The following is a 26,830-nucleotide window of genomic DNA, read 5'->3' as shown; positions in this document are numbered from 1 at the left end:
AGCTGCAATATGTAAGCAATAGATCTGTTCTATGTGCGGTATTTCTATGCTTCCTGTTCTTAAGTTTTGCCTCTTACTTTTGGTTTTGTACACCAGCTGAAAATATGTCACAGCAATTTAGATGGTACAATGATTCTTTCCACACTATACATTTGCATGTTTTGTCACAAACTGAAATCCACAGGGGATTAATAAGGATCCATCCCTCTTTAAAAAGATATATATTTTCGCCTAAAATGACATACCCAAATCTAACAGTCTGTAGCTCAGGACCTGAAGTAAGGATATGCATATTATTGATACCATTTGAAAGGAAACACTTTGAAGTTTGTGGAAATGTGAAATTAATTTAGTAGAATTATAACACATTTAGATATGGTAAAAGATAATAATACAATGACAAAAACATGCATTATTTTGCATTTAAAACACATGTTTATAACATCTTTGAAATGCAAGAGGTCATAATGTATTATTCCAGCCCAGGCACAATTTAGATTTTGGCCACTAGATGGCAGTGTATGTGCAAAGTTTTAGACTGATCCAATGAACCATTGTATTTCTGTTCAAAATGTTGTATCAAGGCTGCCTAGTTGGTTTATTAATACATCTTCAAGTTCATAACTGTGCACTCTCCTCAAAAAATAGCATTTTATTCTTTCACTGTCAGAGCTATTCTAAATTGGACAGTGCAGTTAGATTAACAAGAATTTAAGCTTTCTGTCAATGTCAGATATGTCTATGTCCTGGGACATTTTCTTGTTACTTACAACATGCTAATCACATTAGCCTACTTTAGCTCAACCGTCCCGCAGGGGACCCACTGATCCGGTAAAGGTTTTAACCAATGTATAACACTTGTATTTTCATGAGTGTTTATTACTATTTTTGTCATTTGAATTTGGCGCTCTGCAATTTCACCGGATGTTGTCGAGGTGGGATGCTAGCGCCCCAATGAGCCCAAAGAAGTTAATAATGGTGTTGGAGTTATGCTTGGCCATGCAGTTGTAGGTGAACAGGGAGTACAGGAGGGGACTAAGCACGCACCGCTGGGGGGCCCCCATTGAGGATCATTGTGGCAGATATGTTGTTGCCTACCTTCACCACCTGGAGGCGGCCTGTCAGGAAGTCCAAATGATGATAATTCTCCACATAAAACCCCTAAAGATGGACCAGCCCATCTGGCATTTGCCAGAACTGCCCTATGGCCAGTCCGTTTCTGACTGCATGCCTTAACACACAATATCTACCTGTTGCAGTCGATTACTAATGCTGTGGATCTATTTGTTGATTGTTAAGCAATGAATGGCACTTCACTGGTCTACATGGGTGCTTGTGAGCTGTAGAATACAGGATTTGCATCATCATGTACTCAGAGGTGCCTAACTTAAAACAGAAGTATGAATTGTATGACAGTGGAAACTGCTGATCAGTGTCATTTTATAGCTTCTAGATCATTTCCTGTGATTATCCCACTTGTCTGAATTTCCCCTAACCATATTTTCAGCTATATAAGTAACACTAATGTGAATAGAATACAGATTTGTATAGAATCCTTAGTGTTCCTCAGCTAACATTTACAAGTTTCAAACAGACAGATAAGAACAACAAAACACCACATGGTTTAGGAAGCTTGTTGGTTGACTGTGGTCTGCTGGTTCCCCAGTGGGATGTGTCACCCTAATAACCTTGGTACTGAATTGCCCAGCTCCTTTAGCACAAATACAGTATATGTACATGCATTGTACTTAAACAACCCTTAACCAGCATGTCCAAAGCGAGCAGATGACACATTGCAGATGACACCGGCAGCATTCTGGGAAACGGCTCTGTTGTCTCTGTCGTGGCTGCCTTACGGGTCGGTTATTGCATTTGAAGTTCAGTGTGCCAGTAGGCCCTTGAGCATGTGGGCTGCACTGCTTCCAGGATCAACTGAATCTCAAATGGTTGACGACACGTTTCCCGGTTATGTTTTTGAGAGGAGATGGTGAGCAGTAGGTCAGGCTGGGCAGGATAATGCCTTGTCTGCCATGTTAGCCTAATGCTAAGTCTGCTCCAAGGCGAACACGCACGTTGGCATGGCTATGAGAGGCACTATGTGGCTTAATGTTGAACGACTGGCCATTGACCAGGCATTGAACCTGAAGGAAGGCGTGCTGCAAGTATCTTATTTGCACTACATTGTTTACTGGGCAGATGATATTACCGTGTAACTTGGCATAGCTCCCATTTATTGTTTAACCTTCAACTCGGAAGCTGGGGCACGACTATTCAAAGTGACAAGGTGACGAAAGGTTTAAGCTTTACAGCATGTAATATGTATGCACAGTTGCCTATAATATTTTAGTTTGGTGAACTTTGGAATTTGTGACCTGATTTCTCGGTGAAGCCTGATGTTTACTATTGCCAGAAATATAATTTACTGACTAGAAGGATCCAAACACCCCTTTTTCAATAAAGGTCATACAGTATTGCACAATAGGTCCTCGAGAGAATGTTTCTCCTGGATATTCATTTGTTTTCAGTTAAATTATTATTTTTGTTGTGACTCAAGTCTCCTTTCACTCTTACTTTTACAGATCAGACCCAATTGACATCCAATGGTAAGAACTGCCTGGATAGATCTTCGCTATGGATGAACCTTGGAAAGGGGCGATCAATTCTATTTGACTGCTCTATAACGTCAGGCCAATGTGGAGAGCCCCCAGAGACAACCGGGACCCACAGCCCCTCCCATCCCTGTACTGAATCCCCAGTGCAGAATGATCCAGGTTGGAGAATGTCTAACACCCCTACTTCAGGAGTCAAACGGCTATGCATAAGAACAATCAGACTAGCAATCTGTTTTGAAAGGATTTTCTCTGGACTCAAAAGACTTCCTAGCCAGTGACTTAAAATAGAAATACTTTTTTTTTGTGACATTTCAGACTTTTCCAAGTGGTGGACAAGGTAACATTACCTTCCTATCGAGCTGTGGAGAGGTGGCAGTAGTCGCCCATGTGTAGCAGGAAAATAGCTGCTGATAGCGGAATAACGTAGCCTCAGATTGTCGGGGTTCGTTTCTTGACTGGGCGAGGGATCCCACCGCTACCAGCAACGAGCCCCAGTCTGCCTCACCGAGTCACTCCACTCCCGTCCAAAGGCAGACACTATCAAATGGCATGGGCCAAGTTCTTCAGAAAGCCGGGGGGCAATCTCGCCAAATCGTACCAGCCGGGGAGCATGCTGTCTCTAGCCCCCACAAAAGGCCTGCTGAACGAGCCGGGGCAGAACAGCTGCTTTCTCAACAGTGCGGTGCAGGTGAGTCCTAATTTACCAATAAATAGTAAATTGTTACTGCATGTTTTCTTCATATGCAGCAGAGGTAATGGCCATGAACAGAAATGCTTTGTTTTTGAATGGTTATGTATCCAGAACAATGGGATGGATCTAGAGACACTGTTAATCTCTGATTAGGGACATTAGTAAAAACTGGCAACAATGCCAAATCCTTTTATTGCAACACCTGGTAAGCCGAGTCGATACAAAACGTTCTCATTTCCAGTAGGCTACATCACTCATGTTAGCGTTGCATAGTTTTAAGAAAGGACTCGACAGCATGTCCCCCCGGACAAAAATATTTACCAACACCAGCATTACTTTACAGCCTCAAAGCCCATAGCTTAGTCACTGTAAATTTGTCAGTATGTCCCGGCAAGTTACTGGAAGGTTGTTTTTGGCTCGTGGGATGGCAGTTGTCGACAGGGTTGACTGGTGCAATCATCCCGCGGTGAGGTCACTCTTCCAGGCTGTGACTCAGGGGGCGAGACATGGCTGAGCTGGGTGACGATGTCTGACACCGAGGGCTATGTTTCCAAGGAACAGTAGCCTTCCTTTATTCTCCCTCCTTCCTCTGTCCTCCTCCATGGCCTGACTCAACCAGAGACCCCTTTTTAAATCTAAGCACCATCTACCAAGGAAGGCCATCACTAGCCCCAAATCTATGGTTGAGAATGTTTGAGAATAGGTGAAGTAAAGTTGGATAAACCTTGATTTCCACCCATAAATATTAACTGGCCCTCAAGTGTCACATTTGGAACTGAAAAATTGTTTTCTAAAACAAATCCCATTTAAAACCTGTCTTTCATCAAAGGTTATCAGGAAGGATTAGCTGGGCAAGTCTGGGTTATAATGAGAGTTGGGTGTGGATAATGAGCACTTAATGAACATGACAATACTTTGTCAATATATTTTCTTCATCCATTGTTCAGGTGCTGTGGCAGCTGGACATCTTCAGACGCAGTCTAAGGCAGCTTCCTGGGCACTTCTGTCTCGGAGACTCTTGCATCTTCTGTGCGTTGAAGGTATGCACCCTACATCAAGTCTTACAGTTGTTGCAAGCAATCACAATATATTAAAGTTACTTTTTAGGGCTTTATTGTTGCTGACACGTAGTTGTCCCTTGAACTGCTGTTAATAATTCATTTAAAATGTTTTCATTTTCAGGTTCTTGAAAGTCAGTTAGGTTTGTTCAGAAACCTTGAATTAAATGAATGGTCTGGTTAATTCCCTTTTCTGCAGGGCATCTTCTCCCAGTTCCAGCACAGTCGGGAGCGCGCTTTGCCGTCGGACAACCTGCGTCATGCTCTGGCAGAGACCTTTAAGGACGAGCACCGCTTTCAGCTCGGCTTCATGGACGATGCTGCAGAGTGCTTCGTAAGTTTCCCATGGTGATCGACCAAGCTTACCGGCTTAACCCAGGTATCCAGGGGCGCCTCTGAGCGGAGGCGACTGGGGCCTCCCCAGGGATAGACTGGAATGTGTGTTGGGGATATATGAGGGCAGACGTGCTGTAACAAAGATTTCAGCAAGGTCACCGTCTGAAAGAGCCCTGTCCCCTCTCCCACCAATCTCCTCGACACAACCCGTAATATATAATGGTGGTGGGTTATGGAAGCAGAAGCACCATCTTTGGGCCTTTACGGTTTCCTCACTGTGTATGCAGCATCACTCCGAGTGGTTTAGAGATGTCTCTATGAGCCCTCTGAATGATTCATTATAACCATAACTATTCAGTCCACTTGTGCTTAGTTCCACTGTACTTCCACTGTAGTAGTAATGCTTTCTTACCCTGTTCTTTTTAACACTCATTCTAGACCCAACAGAGAGAATGTCATTACAAGCTCAGACCCTGGAATGTTCAGACGCTTCAACACCAACTAAGAAACATCCAGGATTTAGGAATATTACTGTACCATTACATCTAGTTTTTGACTTCATCTTCGCTAATGATTTGTTCCTCTTTAGCCATAGGGATTAGGGGACGGTACACCCCAGTACATTGTGTTCTCTGTCTGCGAGTATTGGGTTTGACGCCGTAGTGAAATTGCTGTAAACCTACTCAGCACAAACGTACACTCATTTTCTGTTCAGCGCAGCAGCTCTCGAGTGGGGAGGTCATTCACTCAGGAGGGCTCATTCTACAGTGGAGGATAAATGGATTTGAAAATTAAGTCTCTCGTTCTCTGTAGAACAGGAGGTGATGAGAAAAAGAGAGGCCAGCCAAACCAAATAACCAATGAGCCCACTCTCCGAGCTCCCCGGCAACACAGGGAACTACTCACACAGGCCGTTAGTAAAAATTTACCTCAGACTCCTGTGGTTTCCGTCTCGTACTGCAGTTTGTTTTGAATAAACAATGATTTAGAAAGAACCACAATCCAATCAAATCCAAGGTGGTGGTCAGGTGCCAGACAAAACAAAAAATGAAATGTTTGTCCTGTAACCAATGTCCCATTCTCAGTTTGGCAACAACCCTGTTTTAATGATATAGCTAGAATAGAAATGTAACGTGAGATCACAGGGTTTTCTCCCTTTATTTTTTACCTGCAATTTGGTCAGGCATGTCATCTGAATCATTCTAACATTGTTACAACTGGTTTAATTCTCAATGTACGTTTCGCTGTGTGCATGTTCAGATTTGGCAAGGCCCTGCATATAGCCATTCTCTCTTTTTCCTAAGGACCTAATAACCATGTGAATCTTAGGTTCACATGCGTAAATTAAAGACCAAATCAAGGCCCTGTAATGCTTCAGCCAGTACGACTTGGATTAATTTCTGAGCAGAATTAGCCAGTGTCAGATTAAATCGCTTCGAAATGGTGAAGGTCTAAAAGCAGCCTGACTCTTTCATAAACCCAGTGGGATTCTGTAGCAACGTGTGAGTTTCAAGTGGAGGCCGCTTGCACTCAGACTGGTTCCTTAACTAAAGTAGTGAGGCACTGCATAACTCCCTAGCTGTTAAATGTCACAAAACAATACAGGTTTATACAGATGTATCAGGGGGGGAAGTATTGGTTTACCAGACTTTATTTTTCTCTTTACTGGTACATTAAGGAGATAAGTGTATAGCTGAGGGTGAGTTGAGGGCGATACATGCTGAGGAAAAAATAATTAGCTGATGATTGCTAATATTTCAATAGAGGGGGGCGATTACCAAAGTTTCAATTTGAAAATGTGAATATTCCTTTGGATAAGATCAAGCTAACTTTGCTAATGGTGATTTGGTGAAAACTATTACACGTTTTGTTTTGACCCATTTCTTATTGTCATGGTATATTTCCACAGGAGAATATTCTGGAACGGATCCACCTGCACATTGTGCCTGAGGAGACAGATGCCTGCACCTCAAAGTCCTGCATCACACACCAGAAGTTTGCCATGACACTCTACGAACAGGTTAAAGGAAACTCCTAGCATGTGGAAGCATACACACACACACAGGTCCATATCCAGTTGCAGGCACAGGGATCACACACACACACCATCCGGGGGTACAGCAGCAGCCACATGGATCACTGTCTGAGATAGGAGCTACCCAATTCGTCACGTCTCCAGAGTGGGGCTGCTACTCTGGAATAGAGAGGGGGGTTTTCCTAAGATCCCTCCCTGCCGGTATGATGTTCATCTCACTAAATCCCAGAGCAGTCCTGTCGTCAACGTATCAGACAGCTTTGATGCAGGGTTTGATGGTGATGCATAGGTGGCCAACTCTGAGAGCAAGTAGATATGCAAGCTCTTCTTCCAGCACGGTTTTACACACCTGATTCCGTTAATCAGCTGCTCAACAGGTTAGTGGAATCGGGTGTTGTGTGGTGTTGGGACCGCTGGGGTCAGAGCGCGTTGTGTTCGAGTGCACTGTAGCGGATAGTTTGCTGTGCTACAGTTACAGTATGGTTGGAACAAAACACCTGTATACCCCAGTAGCTCTCCAGCAGGAGGGTTGCTTTGATGTTTCGGTAGAGGCCCTATAGTGTAAAAGCCAGCAGTGCTGTGGCCCAGTGTTGAGAAAGGAGGCAATAGATGACGTCTGAAGACTGGACACAAAACACAACCCACCCCGCCTGCCACTTTTCCTCTCAACTGACAAACAATCCACTCTCTTCCATCACAGTTCACACAAACACCCTAAAGTAGTAATTTCCCCATAACTGCCCCCAAACTACAACACCTCGTGAAATGACACGCTGACTTGATAATTAGTGCTTGGCAGTGGCTAAGCGGCGCCTAGCTAACGGCCACGTGTCTGTGTGGTGTTCCTGTTCCCCTCTCCCCTGCAGTCTGTGTGCCGTAGCTGTGGGGCATCCTCCGACCCCCTGCCCTTCACTGAGCTAGTGCATTATGTCTCCACCACTGCCCTCTGGTAAGCCATGCTTACTGACGTCACACAAAACACACATTTCTCCATGTTCCTCTTAGGGTTACTGAGTGACTTTTGTAGCTTTGTCACTCTCTGTAAACGCTCTCTCTCATATCTTTCTCTCACTCTCTTTCTGGTTCTCTCAGTCAACAGGTTTATCAGAGGCGGGACGAGTCATTTGGAGAGCTGCTGCAAGCGGCTAGCACCATCGGGGATTCCCGCAACTGTCCGGTAAGTGTCTGTCCTATCAAGCATTAAGAAAATCATACATTGATGTCAATGGCAGTTTTGTGCAAAAACTATCTCAACTATCTAAACTATCTCAAGTCAGGATGCAGCTCCATTCTCATCACACTAGACAACTAGTAGGGGGCGATGTTGGAAAGTCACTAGCAAGACAACAGCAGAACCCCCACTGTGAAGTGGTATTTAGGGTTCTTGTTACTTAGTTGTCTGGTTAGTTAGCTAATAGAGCTGGGACGATAGCAGTATCGCAATATTTTTTCCCATGGCAAAAATGAAAACACAAAGCCGATCAAACTCTTTGGTCCTTTAAAAACCTGCTGTATGTAAAATATTGTGTGCTATAGCTTGGAAAATAAGGACATGTGACTCTGGATGACAACCATAATGATGTTTGTTTCCAACATTAGGGCTGTTTTCCTAAAGATGTGAAATCCACTTTCTGTTTGTTTCCTTTGCCACGATTCAAATGAGTATCGCAATACCGGTATTGTCCCGGCCCTGTTAGCTAAACTGGTTAGTTAGCTCTGCTCCCCTAGTTATCTGTCTCCTCCCTCTCTCGCTGTCACCAGAGTAACTGTGGCCAGAGGATCAAGATACGCCGAGTCCTCATGAACTCCCCGGAGATCGTCACCATCGGCTTCGTGTGGGACTCAGACCAGTCAGACCTCACGGAGGACGTCATTCGCTCGCTGGGGCCACACCTCAACCTCTCTGGGGTAAGGATGGCAAGCCAGCAGGGACAAAAAGCACAACAAACTGATTATATTATTACGAAGATCAGTTCAATATTGTAGTGTAGTCTTTCCCAAACTTGGTACGGAGGCCCCAAGGGTTGCACGTTTTGGTTTTTCCCCAGCACTACACAGCTGATTCAAATAACCAAATCATCATTAAGTTTTGTATTATTTGAATCAGCTGTGTAGGGCTGGGGCAAAAACCAAAACGTTCACCCCTTGGAGTCCCCAGGACTGAGTTTTGGAAACACTGATGTAGCGCTTTCAGTCTGCTCTTGTGTTTTGTTTATTGAAAGTGATGGGTCGTAGAGAAACTAAAAAAGGTTCAAAGACAGTGGAGAAGTGTACTTTTCCAATCACTGTCATAAAAAACCCATTGGGCAATACAAAGTTGGATCTTTGATCGGGGCCAAAGACCTGTGAAAAAAGTTAGTGATGGCCAAGAACCTCCACATAAGATTAAAACATGTCTAATTCTCTGTCAGCCCATCATAAAACAGATTAGTCATGTAGTGTGATTAAAATTGCCAAAGCAGTGATTGCACCCAAACAAAATGTCCACCTTACCCCCCCCAAAATGGGAACCCTGGAAATAGGAAAAACAACAATAATACACTATTTAGAATTGGTCGAGCTCCTAAAATATGGTTCAAATCACTGCATTCTGGTTTTACTCTATTTGCTTTCTGTCTTTTTCTGTTTGTTTGTTTGTTTGTTGGAGCCTCCACAGCTGGTGTTCCTTGCCCTGGTTGTGTTGGGGTCAGTTTATTTCGGTGCCATGGAGCATATGGGGGAAATAAAGTGGGCTTTATCCCTGCGTAAGTCGGAGCGTTGCGTAAGCAGTGCGTGGTGCAATGCCCAGTTGGCCCACGCCGCTGATCAAAAAGCCCCTGCTGCATGGCCAGATCGTGTCAACACCCCCTCAGTACCACGATGGAAGAGTACAGTGTTTGTGTGCGATTTGTTTGTGAGAGAATCAGAGAAAAATTACATGTGAATGTGTGTATATTATGTTTAAGAGAATGGTGTGTGTCTGGAAGGTGTGTGTGAGTCCATGTTGGAGTACAGAGTGTCCTTGGCATGGGCGTACAGGAGGTTTAATTTGTAGCACTCAACTCTGGCTGACACTGCCCCTGTTCCTTGAAGAATAAAAGGAAATGAGCTTCACTGAAACCTGCTACAAATCTAGAACAAACTGTCATAGGCCAGGAACAACATATTACACAACACCATCTCCCTTGAATACTACAAGCACAGATTCCTCTTTTCCCCTCTCCTTGTTTTGAGCGCATTCCAATACTGGATTAGTCTAGCTCGTCTAGCAGAACCCCCCCCCCCCCCCCACCACCAAGTACCACAAAGGGCTTGATTCATACTTGTACTGTTCATGTGACTGTGCTGGGTGTTGGAGAAAACCTCCCCCTGCCTAGGAATCCATTGTCTCCCATGACCAAAGAGAACCAGCCATTCAGGAAAAACAAGAGGCTATTTCACAACCTCCTCATCCAGCGGTTTATTCAAACTGGTGGGAGGATGACATTATACTGACGATTGCCTGAGCAGCTAGAGATGTGTAAATTTACCATGCAGGCGATGCCAGCAATAGTCCAAGTTGAAGGGCAATGTTACTGTCCAAATGCTACCGTGTGGATGACAAACATGAATGTTTTTGGTAAAATGCTGTATATCTGACTGAGAAGATTCTGCTGTGTGATAAGACTGTTAGTCCATTGAGCTAAAGTTCGGGGAGCCAACTTAAGTCTTTAAGTCTTAGGCAAGAATACTCATGGGCAGGGTGGGAGTGTTTTGGGCAAAATTTGTCCAAATAAAGTAATTGTAAGTGTGTGTGTCCGCAGCTCTTCTACCGGGTGACAGACGAGCATGCCAAAAAGGGAGAGCTTCAATTGGTTGGGATGATCTGTTACTCCAGTCGCCACTATTGTGCCTTCGCCTTCCACACCAAGTCCGCCAAATGGGTGTTCTTCGACGACGCCACAGTCAAAGAGGTGAGGAAGGGGAAAAAGACATGCAGTCCTCCTAGCAAGGGAGTAAAAACACTACACCTCAACCGACACTCATAGCATCTTTCGCTGTGCTAACGTATGCTGCTTGGACCACACACGTATAAATGCATGGACAGGCGCACCCCACACGCACTAGCCTCTGTCTCGTTTGCTGTAGTGGTTCACACACACTCCCTCTCTGACACTATGACTAGAAAAAGGAATTCACCAAGTAACTAAAGTAACATTTTTGTCGGTAACTTTCTTTAAAGGGAAAGATTCAACTAGTTGATTTGAAATAAAATCAGGAATACAGTCTGACATGAGAGGATTTTCCAGGAAGCTGATGTATAATATCATGGGATAAAAATCTGCTATTATCTGGAGCTAAAGCCTCCCTAGACAACAACTCAAAGTGCAGAAATGTACTCGTCTGAGCTGATGAAAAGGAGACTGTTTTACAAGAGAATGAGAGCAGGGAGCTCCCTGAGCCATCTCTTATCTCCACCATCTTCTTATAAGGGCCACATCGATCTTTCTTCACCACCCCCGGGTTGATGACTCTTCAGTGGGGTTGAACAGTCTGCAATAATCACCACCACCAACACCCACACATGTTTGCAAGGGTGGACACACACACACACACACACACACACGCAGCAGCAGCACTAGTATTAGGTTTTCCCAGTGGAAGCACCTTCAGTCTTTCCCTAGTTAATTGCATCAGTCATCCACAGTTGAGCTACACTGTTTAGTGGACTTCCACATTTCAGGATATCAAATTGAAATGACTTACGGTAAGAATTGATATGTTGTGTGTGCATGCATATGTGAGAATGATAATGCACAACACTGGGTGTGTCTGTGTCCAGTCCATTTGATTGGACTGCGGTGCAGAGGCTGGCTGGCTCGGAGTCAATCCAGCAGCAGCAGCAGCTTGTGCTGTGTATGCACTTCAGCCCGACTGGGACAGAGTGCTACAAGCACAGCACCCGAGCCAACCAAATAACACACCATAGACCTGCTGTGTTGCTGCTCGTTCTCTTACGGCCTCACACCAAGTAATGAGCAGAAATACCCTACAGTTTATGGATGGCTTTTAAAACTATATTTATATTTGACATTTATGGTTGCAGTTTGTTGACTGTCATAATTGCTTGTATCAGTTATTGCAGTGGTTCAGTGGTTCCACTAAGCCTATGTTGTTGTTGTTGTTGTCCCAGGTGGGGATCAGTGGCCAACATGAAAAATGTCAACTTTGAGCACCCTCTCTCCATCTTTTAATTAGACCCCCCCCCATTTTACTGTCACATTCCTTTCTTGCTCTTTCTCCTTCCTGTCTCTCTCTCTCACACCTTCTGCTCCTCTCTCCTTCTCCTTCCTTTGGTTAATTAAGGAGTACACTAGCATCTGTTAGCCTCCAGTCTGCCTCTGTGGCGTTTTGTAGTGAGGCACGCACTTAACTCTGCTCAGCTAATGTGATTGTGAAACTGCTTCAACGCATAATATTCACTTAAGATCCAAGACAAAGGGGCAATGTGCTTTCGCAGTGCACAACAATGTCTCCTTGGACATTCTAAAATGACATTTCCTCCCTGAACCCTTTTTGTGACATGCCTGGTCGATGGTCACCATATGTTTTCAGGGTAGTGGTTCAAAGAATGTCCCTGAATTCAAGCAAGCATTGTCAACATTTGTCCTCTGGGGTTTTTGTTTGTGCACTATCAATTTAAATGAGGCATAAGATAGTATGTACTCCGTTAATAACATTTCTTAGAGCCCAAGTCCTTTTAAATGTATGAACCAATTACAAGTCAGCATTTTCTGCACGGTGTACTCCAAGGTACCTAACATTTACATAGTTAGGTTTTGGCAACTGATGCTCATCAAATAAATAGTCTCTTCAAAAGTAGTAATGTGTATTGACTGGCACTAAATGACACATTTGGCTTCTGACAAGACCTCTCTGTCTAATGAGATGAGGAAACTGGTCGGTGCCAGTAAGACACGGGGAACATTTTATTTTCTTGTCACATTGGGAAAATGCCATTTTGCTTTTCTGCCTGTCAAGCAGGAACACACACACACACACACACACATACACACACATACACACACACACTCACACACACTCTTCATGTGAGTCTCCTATTGACCTCCCAGTCTCATCTCCCCTATCCTAGATTGGGACCCGGTGGAAAGATGTGGTCACCAAATGCACCAAAGGCCACTTCCAACCCCTCCTCCTATTCTACTCCAACCCAGATGGCAGCGCCATCTCCGTAGACGACACCTCGCGCCAGAACACTGACCAGTCCTGCTACAAGTCCCCCGTCAACGGAGACGTCCAAGGTATACATCGGACAAAGTGTCATTCTTTTTTTCATTTATAGGAAGAACTACACACTACCCCTAGAGTCATGGAACTTTTACAGCACATTGAGGGGAAATAACTGCTTTCAAATTTGCGTATATCAAAATTATGCACAAATATATATATTTTTTCAGGATGCCAACAATATTAAGTCAATTGTACAATCACTTGTCATGGTGTCATCAACCCATGATGTGACTTCTGGTGTTTTTGCGATGGCGATGCAGTCTCTATCTCGTGGTCTTGGTTTAGGTCTTTTGGAGACCAGATTCAAATGGCCCCCCTTTCCAAAATGGTTGAACGACCCGCTTAGCTTCACTCGAGACGATTCCCAGGAACCACACACCACCTTTATAATTCACAGTTCCTTTTAATTCATGCTTAACATGGGGATGCTATATTTAAGTCGGTGCAGTAAATTCTCAGCGAGAGGGGGTCCTAAAAGTGGGGGTCCTAAAATAAGTGCTTATATGAGTAGAGATCTCCGGCAAGAGCAATTTGGAATTCATGTCAGCAAGTGTTGCCAATGGTGTGTGACTGTGGTTACAACTTCCTTTTAACAGTGTGTACTAGCCAAATGACCACCACTGCCACAGAGCAGTGGTTTTCAAACTTTTTTGGCTAGCATCCCCTTGAACTATTTTGGTCTAAATTTGAGCCCTGTTCCGGATGCACATGAATTGCTTTCTGTGGAGTGTTAGCCTCACCACATTCAGTCGGAGAGATGGGGGGGGGACTACAGTACATGTTGCAGTGTAGAATTCTGTTTTGTTAATATGATTGGGTCGATGGGTCTGTTCGGGCCACAATTTTGGCATTTTGAAGTCTCTCAATGTGCTTGAGATTTTCTGTTTTGACTGTATGACCAGAAAATACGTTGGGTTGACAAAAGTGACTGACTTTACAAATACGTGCTGGACTTCAAAACAAGTTTGGGATGCCCATCACTTCAGTTGGATTTATGGTTGCAAAATTCCAGTAACTTAACTAAAATTCCCCAAATCCTGTTTGGAGGATTCCCAAATTCCCTGCTTATTGTTTCCTGATTCCAGGAATATTCCAAACCGGGATTTCTGGAAAAACTGTCAATTTGAGGAAAGTTCCCAGAATTTTGCACTCTAGTTGGATTACTGTTTATTAGTGAATTAGCTAATGGTGTTCCAACCTTTCTGTACCACTCAATGCTTGATTTGAAACTGAACTACGAGAGTTCATGAGCAGAAGGCATTGAACAATATATATTTTTTTAATTAAAAAAATTATATATACGACCTCGACCATAATACCCGTCAATGTTGGCAATGTCAAGAAGTTGTACATTTGTACAGCTAAACATTTCTGTGTGAGGATTAAAAACCTCTGGATTTGTTTGGGGTGGGGTTTATCCCCCTTAATGATCTGCTCTCTAACTCTCTGAGCTGGCCTCGCCCCCAGGTCGTGATGGTGACTGCGGCTCACTGGCCTTCAGAGGCGTGCTTTAGAAGAAATATAAATGTTCCGTTACATTTTCAAAATGTTAATTGGGTCGCACTAAACAATTAATTTTTTTAATTGAAATTTTTCCAGAGATTTTTGGAATGAACTGAAACGTAATGGTAATAGGAAGCTTATTTACATAATACCTAAGAATTGCTTGTTGGAATTGATCCCCACCCTGGTTTGTCTTACCAGTAGAAACGGATCCATGAAGAGACATAGGCCATCCATATGTAAAAAATAAAATAAAAGATTCTGTCCCTCTCCTCCTTTTTGACCAACCAGCGCCCTCCTCTCCACTTCCGGGCCCCAAGAAACTGGACCTGACCAGGGAGAACCTGAATGCACTGCTGGGCCCCAGCAGCTTCAAACAGAATAGCCAGACCCCTTCCACCTTTACCAGGGGCAGTGGCCAGACTGGCGGGGGTCGTGGACCAGGTACGACAAGGGGTTGGGGACGGGGGGGATATGATGGGAGACAGGAAGAGGAATGGTTATTTCTACACATAGCTATGGAAAATGGGTATTATCAGAGTGAGACATTTGGGAGGTACATGATAGGTATTGAGAGAAGAGACTGAAAGATGTGGCAGGGTTAGAGGTAGAGAAGATTGCAGGTAGATTAGAGTTACTATAGAGTGAGGGGGGTGGAGCATGGATAGAGGCAAGAACAGCCAAGAGGGTAGAAGGACAGCCTTTGAGAGGAGGAGTAAGGCCTGGGAGGGAGATGGGGCAGAGTTTGAAAAGTGACCTTTATGATGGAAGGGAATGAGGACACATGGGAGTGAGGGATCAGGAGCACGTACACCTCCAAGGAGAAGAGGCAAGCGATGACAAGAGAAGCAAGGAAAGAGCATAAGGGCAGACTCTTTTAAGCACCCTATTCCCTATATAGTGCACTACCTTTAACCAGGGTCAAAAGTAGTGCACTATAGTGGAAAGAGTGCGCCATTTGGGACACAAGCCGTAGTTATTATTGCACATTCCTTTGTGATTACGAAGGATTGCGTAACGTCTGTCCTTGTTTAGGTCCCCCTTTGTTGTTACTCCCTGCTTAAAGCCATCAGCTCAATATGATGCATTTTGAATGTTTTCTATCCCCCAGCACTGGAAAAGTTACCAGTCGCTCAGGGCTTTTGAGAACAGCAAGGCCACCCCGAATGACTGAAAATAATAATCATAGCAGTCAAGTATCTTGTGGGAAAAGTGATGAATTGTCCTCATGACACTTTATCCAGGCAATAGAGTGACTGTGCAATTTGCAAAATTGTCTCGTCATTGATTTCAATGCGAAGCCGAAACCTTCAGTTCTTATTCACACAGAGCCTCTTCTAGCACATTTTCTGTGCTACACAGAGTTGTTTGCCATTTTCAACGACCGCAGCCACATGCTTCTAGTTCTATCCATTGTATCCGACTTTCTCCTACTTTACGAGAAGAGGCTACAGAGATGAGACTTAGGGAGGATAGAAGGAGAGAGAATTTCTTCTGCGGGTTCCATCTCAGTGCATTTCCCCCCCGTGATGCAGAAAAGCACGGCGTGTACATCACATCGATCGGCCCTAAACTACTCCTTAAACTCAGCACTGTTCAATGCCTCCAGGGGGCTAGTCAGGGGATGGAAGGGAGGAGTAGTGGAGGTGGAAGATGGGTTGGGGGTGGCTTAAGTGACTGTAGTTTGTGTTGGGATTAGATGTACAGTAGAAAGGACTTTACCCCTTCGTGTTTGACGGCTTGTTCCTTTTGGTGTGTTGTCTATTGGAAGTCACTCTGTTTCTCAAAATGACTGAAATAGAATGTGGTCTAGAATGTGTTTCTTTCCCCTGTTGTGCAGTGAAGCTGGGCACCAGTGATCCTAAGAGCCGTCTGAAGGACATCTCCAGAGAGGTGGTCATGAAGGCAGGGGAGGTCCGGGGAATGCACCCCTCCAAGAGAGACCAGGACAGGACAGAGAGGAGGAGACAGGACGCCCGCTACCGAGGTATGGCGCTACACACACACACACACACACACACACACACACACTTTACATACACATGTCCTTGGTCGACATAAATATCATAGAAGAGTGGTATTGTCTTTAGGACAGCTGTTTTTTTGAGTTATGACATTTGTTTTTATGTAATTGTTGTATCGTGTGTGTCTAGTTTTGTTCAATGTTGTGTTAGTGTATGTAAGTTGTTTTGTCTGAATCTTTGTTCACCCTGTTGCTGTTGGACAAGGTCTCTCTTGAAAACGAGATTTTAACTCCATGAAAAAAAACCTGTATAAATAAAGGTTAAATAAAAACACACGCGCGCACACACAGGGAGGAAAAGTAACTGATATGAAATGATAGTGGCATTGCACTATACACACACACACACACACACACACACACATGAAAATAGAAAATGATCCTTGACACAATGCTCTACACAGTACACATGCAATCCATCATTACCACCATAAATGTGCACAACAAACCAGCGGTGCACTGGAATGGCCTACCAGGCAGGGTGGTTTGGGAGCAATGTGTCAGGATGGGTATCATGTCTCCCTCCCTTTTGAATCAGGCCCTTCCACGTACCGTTCTCGATCTCACTACTGGATACTGTGGTAGAGTGTATACCCTGTTCTATTTGGATTCCTAGCTGCTGTCTGGAGGTGCTATTTCAATGTGTTGAGTGATCACACGACAGTGTTAGTAGAGTATGTGAGAGTAGGATCATAGAACTCCTGGCACTGGACCCATATCGCTTATATCTAGGCCAGCAAAAGAAATAAGGCAACATCTATGACCACATGAGACCCACTACCACCCTCATATAGCCTACCTTCTCTCATCCAACCATAAGTAGTCCCTCAAAGGTGTTGTGGCTTGCTGTGTGTGTTGGTGGGGGACTTACAGGTAGATCGATGTGAAAGCAATCTCTAAAATTGTTCATAAGAACGGATCTAAGGATCAGCATACCCAAAGCCTAACCCGAACCATTGGAGGAAAATGCCAAATTGATCATAGGTCAGTGTCTAGAGGCAACTTCACCCCTTTCCTCCTTGGTCTCTAACCCTCTGTCGTATTTCTCTCACCTGTTCTGTCGTTACATTTCTGTAAACACCAAACGGGTTGGAAATAGGGGCAAGGTGATAGGAACTGAAATTGAACTAGCCCCCACAGCCACTATGTTAGCACCAGGCTCATGTCCCATTATGATTGAATGCACAAGGCTAACAGAGGCTAGCATCATGGCTGTGCTGAATGGTGAGGCTGGAGATGAGCTAAAGTAAGTGGAATAAATCTATATATAATACTGCTCGTGCCCAGGCTAGCTCTCTTCTAAAGGTACTTGATCGTTTTAGTTTCAAGTTAACGCTCTACACACGATCAGTTCCACTACCATATTTACAATATGCAGGGATACCGGAGTAATGGAGGTAGATATGTATAGGGGTAAGGTGACTAGGCATCAGGATATATGGTAAACAGGGAGTATGTGTGTTGGCGTGTCAGTGTGTGTAGGTCCCTATGAGTGTGCATAGAGACAGTGGGGAAAATAAAATACAAGGATCAACTTGGACAATCCGTGTAGCTATTTTGTTAGCTATTTAGCAGTCTAATGGCTTGGGGATAGAAACTGTTCCGTAGCATGTTGGTGTCAGACTTGGCGCACCAGTAGAGCTTGCCATGTGGAAGTAGTGAGAACAGCCCATGGCTTGGGGATAGAAACTGTTCCGTAGCCTGTTGATGTCAGACTTGGCGCACCAGTAGAGCTTGCCATGCGGAAGTAGAGAGAACAGCTTGGGTGCCTGGAATCTTAAACTTAATCTTAAATTTTCCGTCCCGTCACACTTGGAAAAATAGCAAAACAAGAAAGTTGGCGTTCAGGTCAGATAGGGAGAGTTGGTTTCAATGGGAGACATTGGCTTCATCGCAAATGGCACCCTATTCTCTCTATAATGCAATACTTTTGACCACAGGGCTTTGGTAGTACACCGTGTACGACATAGGGCTCCATTTGGGATATTGCAGTTGGTGTTACCAGGACACGTTTCCCTCTTCATCTAGCACAGTGTAACTGTGTTGACATTTAGCTTCCAATCCTAACTGACACGCATGCCGTGTTAGCATCGCTACACGCATAGTTAGACAGTCTTTGTCGCACGTGTGTACACATGCACGCACACACACAGCTGGACCAGTTCACAGAAACGCTTACATAGACGGGCACAAAATCACACATCAAATATCACACGAGTCTCTCACACACGCCATGTGAACAGGGCAAGTTACGGTCGAGGTGATTTAACCCTCGCGCTCTCCGTCAGCAGATTCCCTAGCCATAGCGACTCCGTCTCTCGGGGGAGGTTCCATCCTAAGGCGCTGTGGATTGTAACCTCTCATAACTCTCTGCACACCTGAGACCTCAGTGCAGGCTTCAATCCTAGACCACACGCCCTGTCATACTATTAATTCATATTAATATGGGGATTTAGACACTTTTATACCAGACCGCTTCCAGTTCTAAAATGTATATCCAGACCAGGACATATGTAGAATGTGTGGGAGTCAAAACCCACAACCCTGATGTTGGAAGGACAATGCTCCATCCAACCGAGCCATTGGTCATCCTTACGTTGAGTAATTGTCCCTTAGTGCGTCTTCTGTTAGAGCTCTTCAACAAAGAAGACTATCAGTAAATAAAGTTAAACGGAAATTAATATTTAGCAAGTTAAGCTTACTGCCCACCTTACTGCATACCCCTCCCCCTGAATAACATATCCCTGTACTGTTCCAGTGGAGATGTCCAGTCTAATCATATTTTTCGAAAGTGGCCGGCATGACTCGGTGTCCTTGAAAAACAAACACTCGTGTACACACACATACACACACACACACACACACACACACACACACACACTATGTCCTCAAAGTCATACACATCTCTAGGCCACAGACTCCTCTATTCAAGGAGTCATGAACAGCCAGCAGGGAGTATGTATACAGGCACTGTATACAGACATACACACACGCACACGGCCACCTTTCATCATTAATATCTCCACAGATGTCACAGCGTGAGGTTGCTAACCATACTGCTATGCCACGGAGATGCACACGGTATCCCGGCGTCCATTATTTACACCTTCCTCTTGTCTACAGACGTACAACTGACCACGACGACCTCATTGTTCCCATACTCCACTACACCCCTGCGGTCTTCCTTAGCAAACGCTGGCCTGGAATGACCTTGCCAAGTGCAACAATTCTAACTTTCAATGTGTCACACTACACTGGCATTTGGCATTAAGGGCGGCAGTTTGGATACTACGCCAGCTCGAGGGCAATGTTGGAATCAGCATTTCCCACGTGGAAAAAGAGACTTTCTTAGCGACATCAACCAGAAAAGGTTATTTTCCTAAGAATTTTAAGGTCCTCTCCCTTCGCACCCTACTTTGGCCTCAGGTGAATTGATGCGACTCAGTGGGTTTTGTTTGCCTCTTTTTGGACAAGCCTTGGCGACTTTGTAATGACAGAGGTCGCCCAACGTGTTTATTTTGTCTCATATTGTAAAAAAAACATGGAACAAATTTGTCTTGTCATGTGGAATAACAGCTTCTTGCAATGAAGCTCGAAATAGGTTTTGCTAGAGGATTTTCTACCTCATTGTAGCCAACAAATTGAAGAGGACAGCAGTTTTTAACATGTAGGATAAATTATCTTGGGCAATATCTGTAGAAAAAGCTTACCACATCCTTGTAAGTAGCAGACAGACTTCTAGGACAATGTCCTTACAAAATGTGTGTTCATGTCTTCCTAAACACTACACTTGAATAAATTCTCATAAAATCCTGCTTCTCTTTCCTTCAGATCCAATATCAGAGAGATACTCGCGCTCCGCCTCCCCGCCGGAGAATGGCTTCAAGCAGTACCTGGATACGCGCCTGTATGCCAGCCAGGGCAAAGGGCCCACCAGGACAGAGAGGGCCCCCCACTTTGGCGGCAGGTGCTCCTCTCACGAGGGTCCTCCTCACTCCCATTCCAGGGTCCAGGTACTACCAGCCCTGCCCAGCGGCAGCGAGGGCTCCGGTGGCAGCCATTACAGCCGGAGACTAGAGCAGCTTGCTAACGGCTACGACACGGACAGCAGCCAGGAATCGCGGGAGCGCCCTGGGAGCCGGGAGGGCGGCCGGAACTCCAGCTCCAGCAGCAGTAGCAGCAGCAGGCCAAGTCGGCCATGGAAGCCCATGCGCGAGGTGCTAAACGTGGATAGTGTGATAAGCGGTAGTGGTGGAGGGAGTCAGGAGCACCGACAGCACAGTCCCCACCGGAGTCCCTCCAGCCAGGAGATGGCACCACCCTCCAACGAAAGAGACAGGGAACAGGACCAGGACTTCACATGGGGCGGGCGTGAGGAGCACAAGTCCAAGAGCCTGATGACCATCTACGAGGATGAGCAGCGGCCCGAGACGGGCGACAGCCGCAGTTCACTGGAGTCAGAGGGCAAGGACAGGTCAAAGGTCAGCACGCTGAAGGTGCACAGCGACAACTGGAAGATCCAGCGCACCGAGTCGGGATACGAGAGCAGCGACCGGCTTAGCAACGGCTCGGCCAACCTGGACTCGCCTGTGGTGGAGAATTTTACATCCAAAGAGCTGAGGCCCAAACCTGAGGTACACCTGACAAGGTAAACAGGAGTGTTATTTTCTGTCTGCTGTTGATTCTCTTATAAGATCATTTGAAGCACTAATATATTTAGTTAATATACAGTGCATTCGGGAAGTATTCATACCCCTTGACTTTTTCCACATTTTGTTACAGCCTTATTCTAAAATGGATACGTATTTTTCCCCTCATCAATCCATACACAATACCCCATAATGACAAAGCAAAAACTGTTTTTTAGAAATGTTTGCAAATTGAAACATCACATTTACATAAGTATTCAGAGTTTTTACTCTACTTTGTTGAAACACTTTTGGCATCGATTACAGTCTTAAGTCTTCTTGGGTATGACGCTACAAGCTTGGCACACCTTTATTGGGGGAGTTTCTCCCATTTTCCTCTGCAGATCCTCTCAAGCTCTGTTAGGTTGGATGGGGAGCGTCGCTGCACAGCTATTTTCAGGTCTCTCCAGAGATGTTCGATCTGGTTCAAGTCCAGGCTCTGGCTGGGCCACATACATTCAGAGACTTGTATCAAAGCCGCTCCTGCGTTGTCTTGGCTATTTGTCTCGAAGCCACTCCTGTGTTGTCTTGGCTGTGTGCTTCGGATCGTTGTCCTGTTGGAAGGTGAACCTTCACCCCAGTAGGAGGTACTGAGCGCTCTGGAGCAGGTTTTTTAAAATGTACTTTTCTCTGTTAATCTTTCCCTCGATCCTGACTAGTCTCCCAGACCCTGCCGCTGAAAAACATCCCCACAGCATGATGCTGCCACCACCATGCTTCACCGTAGGGATAGTGCCAGGTTTCCTACAGATGTGATGTTTGGCATTCAGGCCAAAGAGTCCAATCTTGGTTTCTTCAGACCAGAGAATCTTTCTCATGGTCTGAGAGTCCTTTAGGTGCCTTGTGACAAACCCCAAGTGGGCTGTCATTTGCCTTTTACTGAGGAGTGGCTTCCGTCTGCCCACTCTACCATAAAGGCCTGATTGGTAGAGTGCTGCAGAGATGGTTGTCCTTCTGGAAGGTTCTCCCATCTCAACAGAGAAACTCTGGAGCTCTGTCAGAGTGACCATCGGGTTCTTGGTCACCTCTCTGACCATGGCCCTTCTCCCCCGATTGCTCAGTTTGGCCAGGCGGCCAGGTCTCGGAAGATGCCACAGTGTTCTTGGGGACATTCAATGTGGCAGACATGTTTTGGTTCCCTTCCCCCAGATCTGAGCCTCGACACAATCCTGTCTGAGCTCTACGGACAATTCTTTCGACTTCATGGCTTGGTTTTTGCTCTGACATGCACTGTCAATATGTGGGACCTTATATACACAGGTGTGTGCCTTTCCAAATCATGTCCAATCAATCAAATTTACCATAGGTGGACTCCTGTCAAGTTGTAGAAACATAAAGGGTGATCAATAGAAAAAGGATGTACCTGTGCTCAATTTCAAGTCTCACATCAAAGTGTTTGAATATTTATTTCAATCATTTAAAAAAAAATCTGCATTTGCAAACATTTCTAAAAACCTGTCTTTGCTTTGTCATTATGGGGTATTGTGTGTAGATTTGAGGATTTTTAAATTGATCAATTTTAGAATAAGGCTGTAACGTAACAATGTGTAAAAAGTCAAGGGGTCTGCATACTTTCTGAATGCACTGTATAGCCTACTTTTGGATTTTTCATTCTGTTCTATTCAGATATTTTTGAGACCCCTTTTATTCACTCGCTGCCTCCCTTCAGCTATAATCTCTTCACTACTCATGTTATGATTTGACTCTACTTCAAAATCTCTGCCATTTATGAATAATTAGACGGTGCAAACAACCCATTCTGAGACTTTTTTAAATGTTATTTTTATACAGACGTGCACACAGCAGAATCTACCGAGTCTTCAGTGTCGGCTCGCCAGGCGATAATGATCCCAACTAGCTGACGACTGCTTTCTTCCCAAGAGGCACAGTCAATCGATGGGCAAACACCAGTCTGACCAAAATGCGTTATGCAATCCAGCGTCTATTGACAGTAGTGTAGTCATTATAACAAGATTAGTACAATATGTTAATTAATCCTTATGTATATGATATAAATACCTTACTCAATGAGTGAATTATTTGTTTTCGATGAGTCAGTACTACGACTATATACACTGAGTAAAAAAAACATTAAGACACTTTCCTAATATTGAGTTGCACCACCTTTTGCCCTCAGAACAGCCTCAATTAGTCAGGGCATGGACTCTACAAGGTGTCAAGCATTCCACAGGGATGCTGGCCCATGTTGACTCCAATGCATCTCACAGTTGTCAAGTTGGCTAGATGTCCTTTGGGTGGTGGGCCATTCTTGATACACACAAACTGTTGAGCGTGGAAAAACCCAGCAGCGTTGCAGTTCTTGACACAAACCGGTGCGCCTGGCAACTACTACCATACCCCGTTCAAAGGCACTTAAACATTTTTTATTTCCCATTCACCCTCTGAATGGCACGAATACACAATCCATGTCTCAAGGCTTAAAAATGATTATTTAACCTGTCTCCTCCCCTTCATCTACAGTGATTTGAAGTATATTTAACAAGTGACATCAATAAGGGATCATAGCTTTCACCTGAATTCACCTGGTCAGTCTGTCATGGAAAGAGCAGGTGTTTTTAATGTTTTGTACACTCAGTGTAGGTACTTTACTTGACCAAGAAATCCATGTCAAAATCTTTAAGTGAAATCTCTAAAAGGCCTTAATGTACGTAGATAATCTCTTTACATGCGTCTGTAGATTACTGCACTTTATTGCTAGTTGATTTCAAGAGGTGATAGTGCCACACTTATAGCCTATTGTATTGACACCCCTCAATTCAGTGCTCCATTCCTGTTAGGGCACAATTAGTATTGACTCTTCTCAGTCACCTGAATTCACCAATGCACCAAACTGAGAGAGAAATTGATGTGAGCCATGCATGGACTAAAATAAAAAAGCTGTTTTGTAGATTTAGTATCAGATTACTCATTAATAAATAATTCACAGAACAAAGTAGTGTGGAGTGGGATCTGGGTGGGTGGGGGTGTTATTTCTGTGTTTAGCAGGTTAGATCCAAAATAATCTCTTTAAAAGGTTGGAAAAACCTGCATGTGGAGAGATGCCATACAATGGGACTTGCATAGAGAGAAAGGCCTTTGTCATGTGGTGTCAGCGTTTGACTCAGCCCTGCCCAATTTGTGAATTTCAGGGATCCCTTCCCTCGCCGGAGAGGTGACGACTCCAAGACTGATATCTTGCACTCCTCTTTCTCCTATGGTAAGCACTACAGGGTAAAGTCTCCCCTACAGTAGGTACAGATCTAGGATCCGCTTTCCCTCCAAACACTGGTAATTCACCATTAGTTGTCCGGCCTTCCCATGATGCTTTGTGCCAGTTGCCTTTCAGCTCTTCACGTACACGACTCCTTATTTGTTTTGCTAGTTTTGTACACCTGCTTCTCAGGTACTTTTTAATGATGTGGTCCTTGTTTGTTAGTTCTCAGAAAAGCCATCTGGCAAAATTCTCACTTTTGCCCAAAGCAAGAACACGCAAAAATGATTAAACGAGGCAGCTGTCCTAATTTCAAGTCAATATTTTGGCGACCTAGATGAGACCTCATTTAGACTAAATGGATTGTTGTGTATAAGAGGCAGCTGAACCTTTCCGATGGTAGGAAATATAATTTTCTGTCAGCCACTTATGTCTGATATGGAGGGAAGGAAGACTGGTGGCGTCATTATCATCAGAGAATGATAATCTTTGTCATTAGGTCCTAAAGTTTAATGTGCAGTATAAGGTCTAGCGATATTAAGAAATGCCTCTCTGTAATTTCCTTGATTTATGGTCCCATCAGTTGTGCTAAGGTCATAGCCCAATGGTGGAGATTCTGTAAGGAAGCACATGAGACCGATTCCTCATTTACTGGATCTGACCTTTTCCAGAGGAAAGTTTGTGTTCTGTGCAGTGCACAGAGTAATATGATGTGTCCTGCCCTGAACAATGCATGTATGAACATGAAGTGGTGTGGAGAGGGGTGAACATCAATATAAAGTGTTTGTTAACACTTAATCAACCAGTTTCAAAGAGAAGTAGAACAAATCACTAATTCCTGTGTCGGATTGACGATAAAAAGCAACCATCTTTTAGTACACACTTTTTTCCCAGAATAAAAACCAGGTTTACAACAAGCTATAATAGCTATTTTTTGTCCCCAGACAGGATAAAGGGAGATTAGCTGACATGAATAGCCGCAGGGTGGTTCGCCGCTCAGTCTAAGGGTGAGAACGTCTAAACGAGTAAAAGGTGCATGACAGCCCGCTTTGAGTTTGCCAAAAGGCACCTAAAGACTCTCCGACCATGAGAAACAAGATTGAACTCTTTGGCCTGAATGCCAAGCGTCACGTCTGGAGGAAACCTGGCACCATCCCTACGGTGAAGCATTCTGGTGGCAGCATGCCGTGAGGATGTTTTTTCGGCTAGTCAGGATCGAGGGAAAGATGAACGGGGATGATAGTGGACATCTTGAAGCAGGTGGGGATAACGGTCTGAGCTAGCGACAGATTTGAAAATGTCAGAAAACACAACAGCCTAAAGGACAGAGTATGGTAGCTACTTCTGTGAATTTGCGAGGCATGTAACAAGACATTGAGATTTTTTCCAATAGAAACTGAATCTTAGGAGTCGACTCCTAGCTGAATCGATTCTCGAGAGGATTTGAGGACCATTGCTGGCAGCAGCGCAGCTCTGTTGTGAATTCATTCAATTAATTTTTCTATCCATTTTAAGCAAAAACTGGTATAAAAAAAAATGGCAGTTTAAACGTTTCTTATTCTCCATTTGTTACATCCCTAGCTCAGACACCCCTTACATATACTCTCTGATTTCCATCACATGTTCCCACTGTCTGACCCATCTATTCCACCAGAGAAAAAACATTGTTTTGTAATGCTCCAATCTACGGCAGCCCTTTAAACACCCGTCACCAATTCTCAGAATTGAAATCCATGGAGTTTGTCCTTACAGAGCAGGGATGATGAGCGAGCTTGCGGGGGCCTCCCAGCTGTGCCCAGCTGAGCAGAAAATGCCACGACCGGGCCTGTCAGAAGGTGGAATTCCCTCATGCACATAAATAAAATGCCATTGTCTGTGGCACCAAATATTTTCTCCTCCCCTCCTTTTATTGTGTCCCTTCTTGATAACAACGAATGCGGTGAATGCGAGGTCTCAACCAATGTTTACAGAGCGAAGGTGGGTTGGTTTTATGTAAGTTTGGTGAGCTGACTAATTGAAGCGGAAAAGGGTAGTGTTTTGTCGGCCCTGTGCTAGCCCTTGAGCGTCTTTGTATGCAGAGCAGAGCAATCCATGTGGAAATACTCCCTGGCAAGGAAACAAATGCTTTTAAGCCTTGATGTATTTTTCACCGCTGGGATTTCTGTTCCCCTGCTCCCCCCCCTTTTTTGAAAACAGTGGTGACCAATGAAATAGATTTTAATATTTTTTGTAGCTTATTGCACACACAGTAGGACTACAATAGAATCAATTGATTTAATTGTTCCGGCACCATGTTGATTCATTGCCTTGCACTTGGCTTCCGTGATATTTTTCTGTAACAAAATGTCATATTTCCGATTTTGCGTCACAAAGACACGGGGGTTGGAACTTAAAATCTCAAAT

The 26,830-nt window shown here is 44.4% G+C and overlaps 1 protein-coding gene across 3 annotated transcripts in view; it reads left to right on the top strand.

The window, feature by feature from the left end:
• The window catches only part of LOC115133551 (inactive ubiquitin carboxyl-terminal hydrolase 53-like), a 54,965-nt gene that overhangs the window by 17,799 nt on the left and 10,336 nt on the right, over window positions 1-26,830 (top strand). Inside the window, exons 2-15 of one of the 3 annotated variants that reach the window (XM_029666909.2) lie at window positions 2,580-2,771; window positions 2,928-3,300; window positions 4,251-4,343; window positions 4,561-4,695; window positions 6,607-6,717; window positions 7,599-7,681; window positions 7,825-7,909; window positions 8,494-8,640; window positions 10,515-10,664; window positions 12,845-13,013; window positions 14,797-14,949; window positions 16,346-16,492; window positions 20,360-21,176; window positions 24,366-24,433. In XM_029666909.2, the coding sequence (XP_029522769.2) occupies window positions 3,157-3,300; window positions 4,251-4,343; window positions 4,561-4,695; window positions 6,607-6,717; window positions 7,599-7,681; window positions 7,825-7,909; window positions 8,494-8,640; window positions 10,515-10,664; window positions 12,845-13,013; window positions 14,797-14,949; window positions 16,346-16,492; window positions 20,360-21,176; window positions 24,366-24,433 (2,302 nt within the window). In that variant the 5' untranslated portion in view covers window positions 2,580-2,771; window positions 2,928-3,156. Of the gene's footprint in view, window positions 1-2,579; window positions 3,301-4,250; window positions 4,344-4,560; window positions 4,696-6,606; window positions 6,718-7,598; window positions 7,682-7,824; window positions 7,910-8,493; window positions 8,641-10,514; window positions 10,665-12,844; window positions 13,014-14,796; window positions 14,950-16,345; window positions 16,493-20,359; window positions 21,177-24,365; window positions 24,434-26,830 lie in introns of those variants that run through there. The other 2 variants (XM_029666911.2, XM_029666912.2) reach the window with 2 other exon arrangements.

This window comes from Oncorhynchus nerka, linkage group LG8 (assembly GCF_034236695.1).
Source record: "Oncorhynchus nerka isolate Pitt River linkage group LG8, Oner_Uvic_2.0, whole genome shotgun sequence".
Classification (NCBI taxonomy): domain Eukaryota; kingdom Metazoa; phylum Chordata; class Actinopteri; order Salmoniformes; family Salmonidae; genus Oncorhynchus; species Oncorhynchus nerka.
Note: the sequence above shows the minus strand (reverse complement) of the source record. Positions and strands in the feature narration are given on the sequence as shown.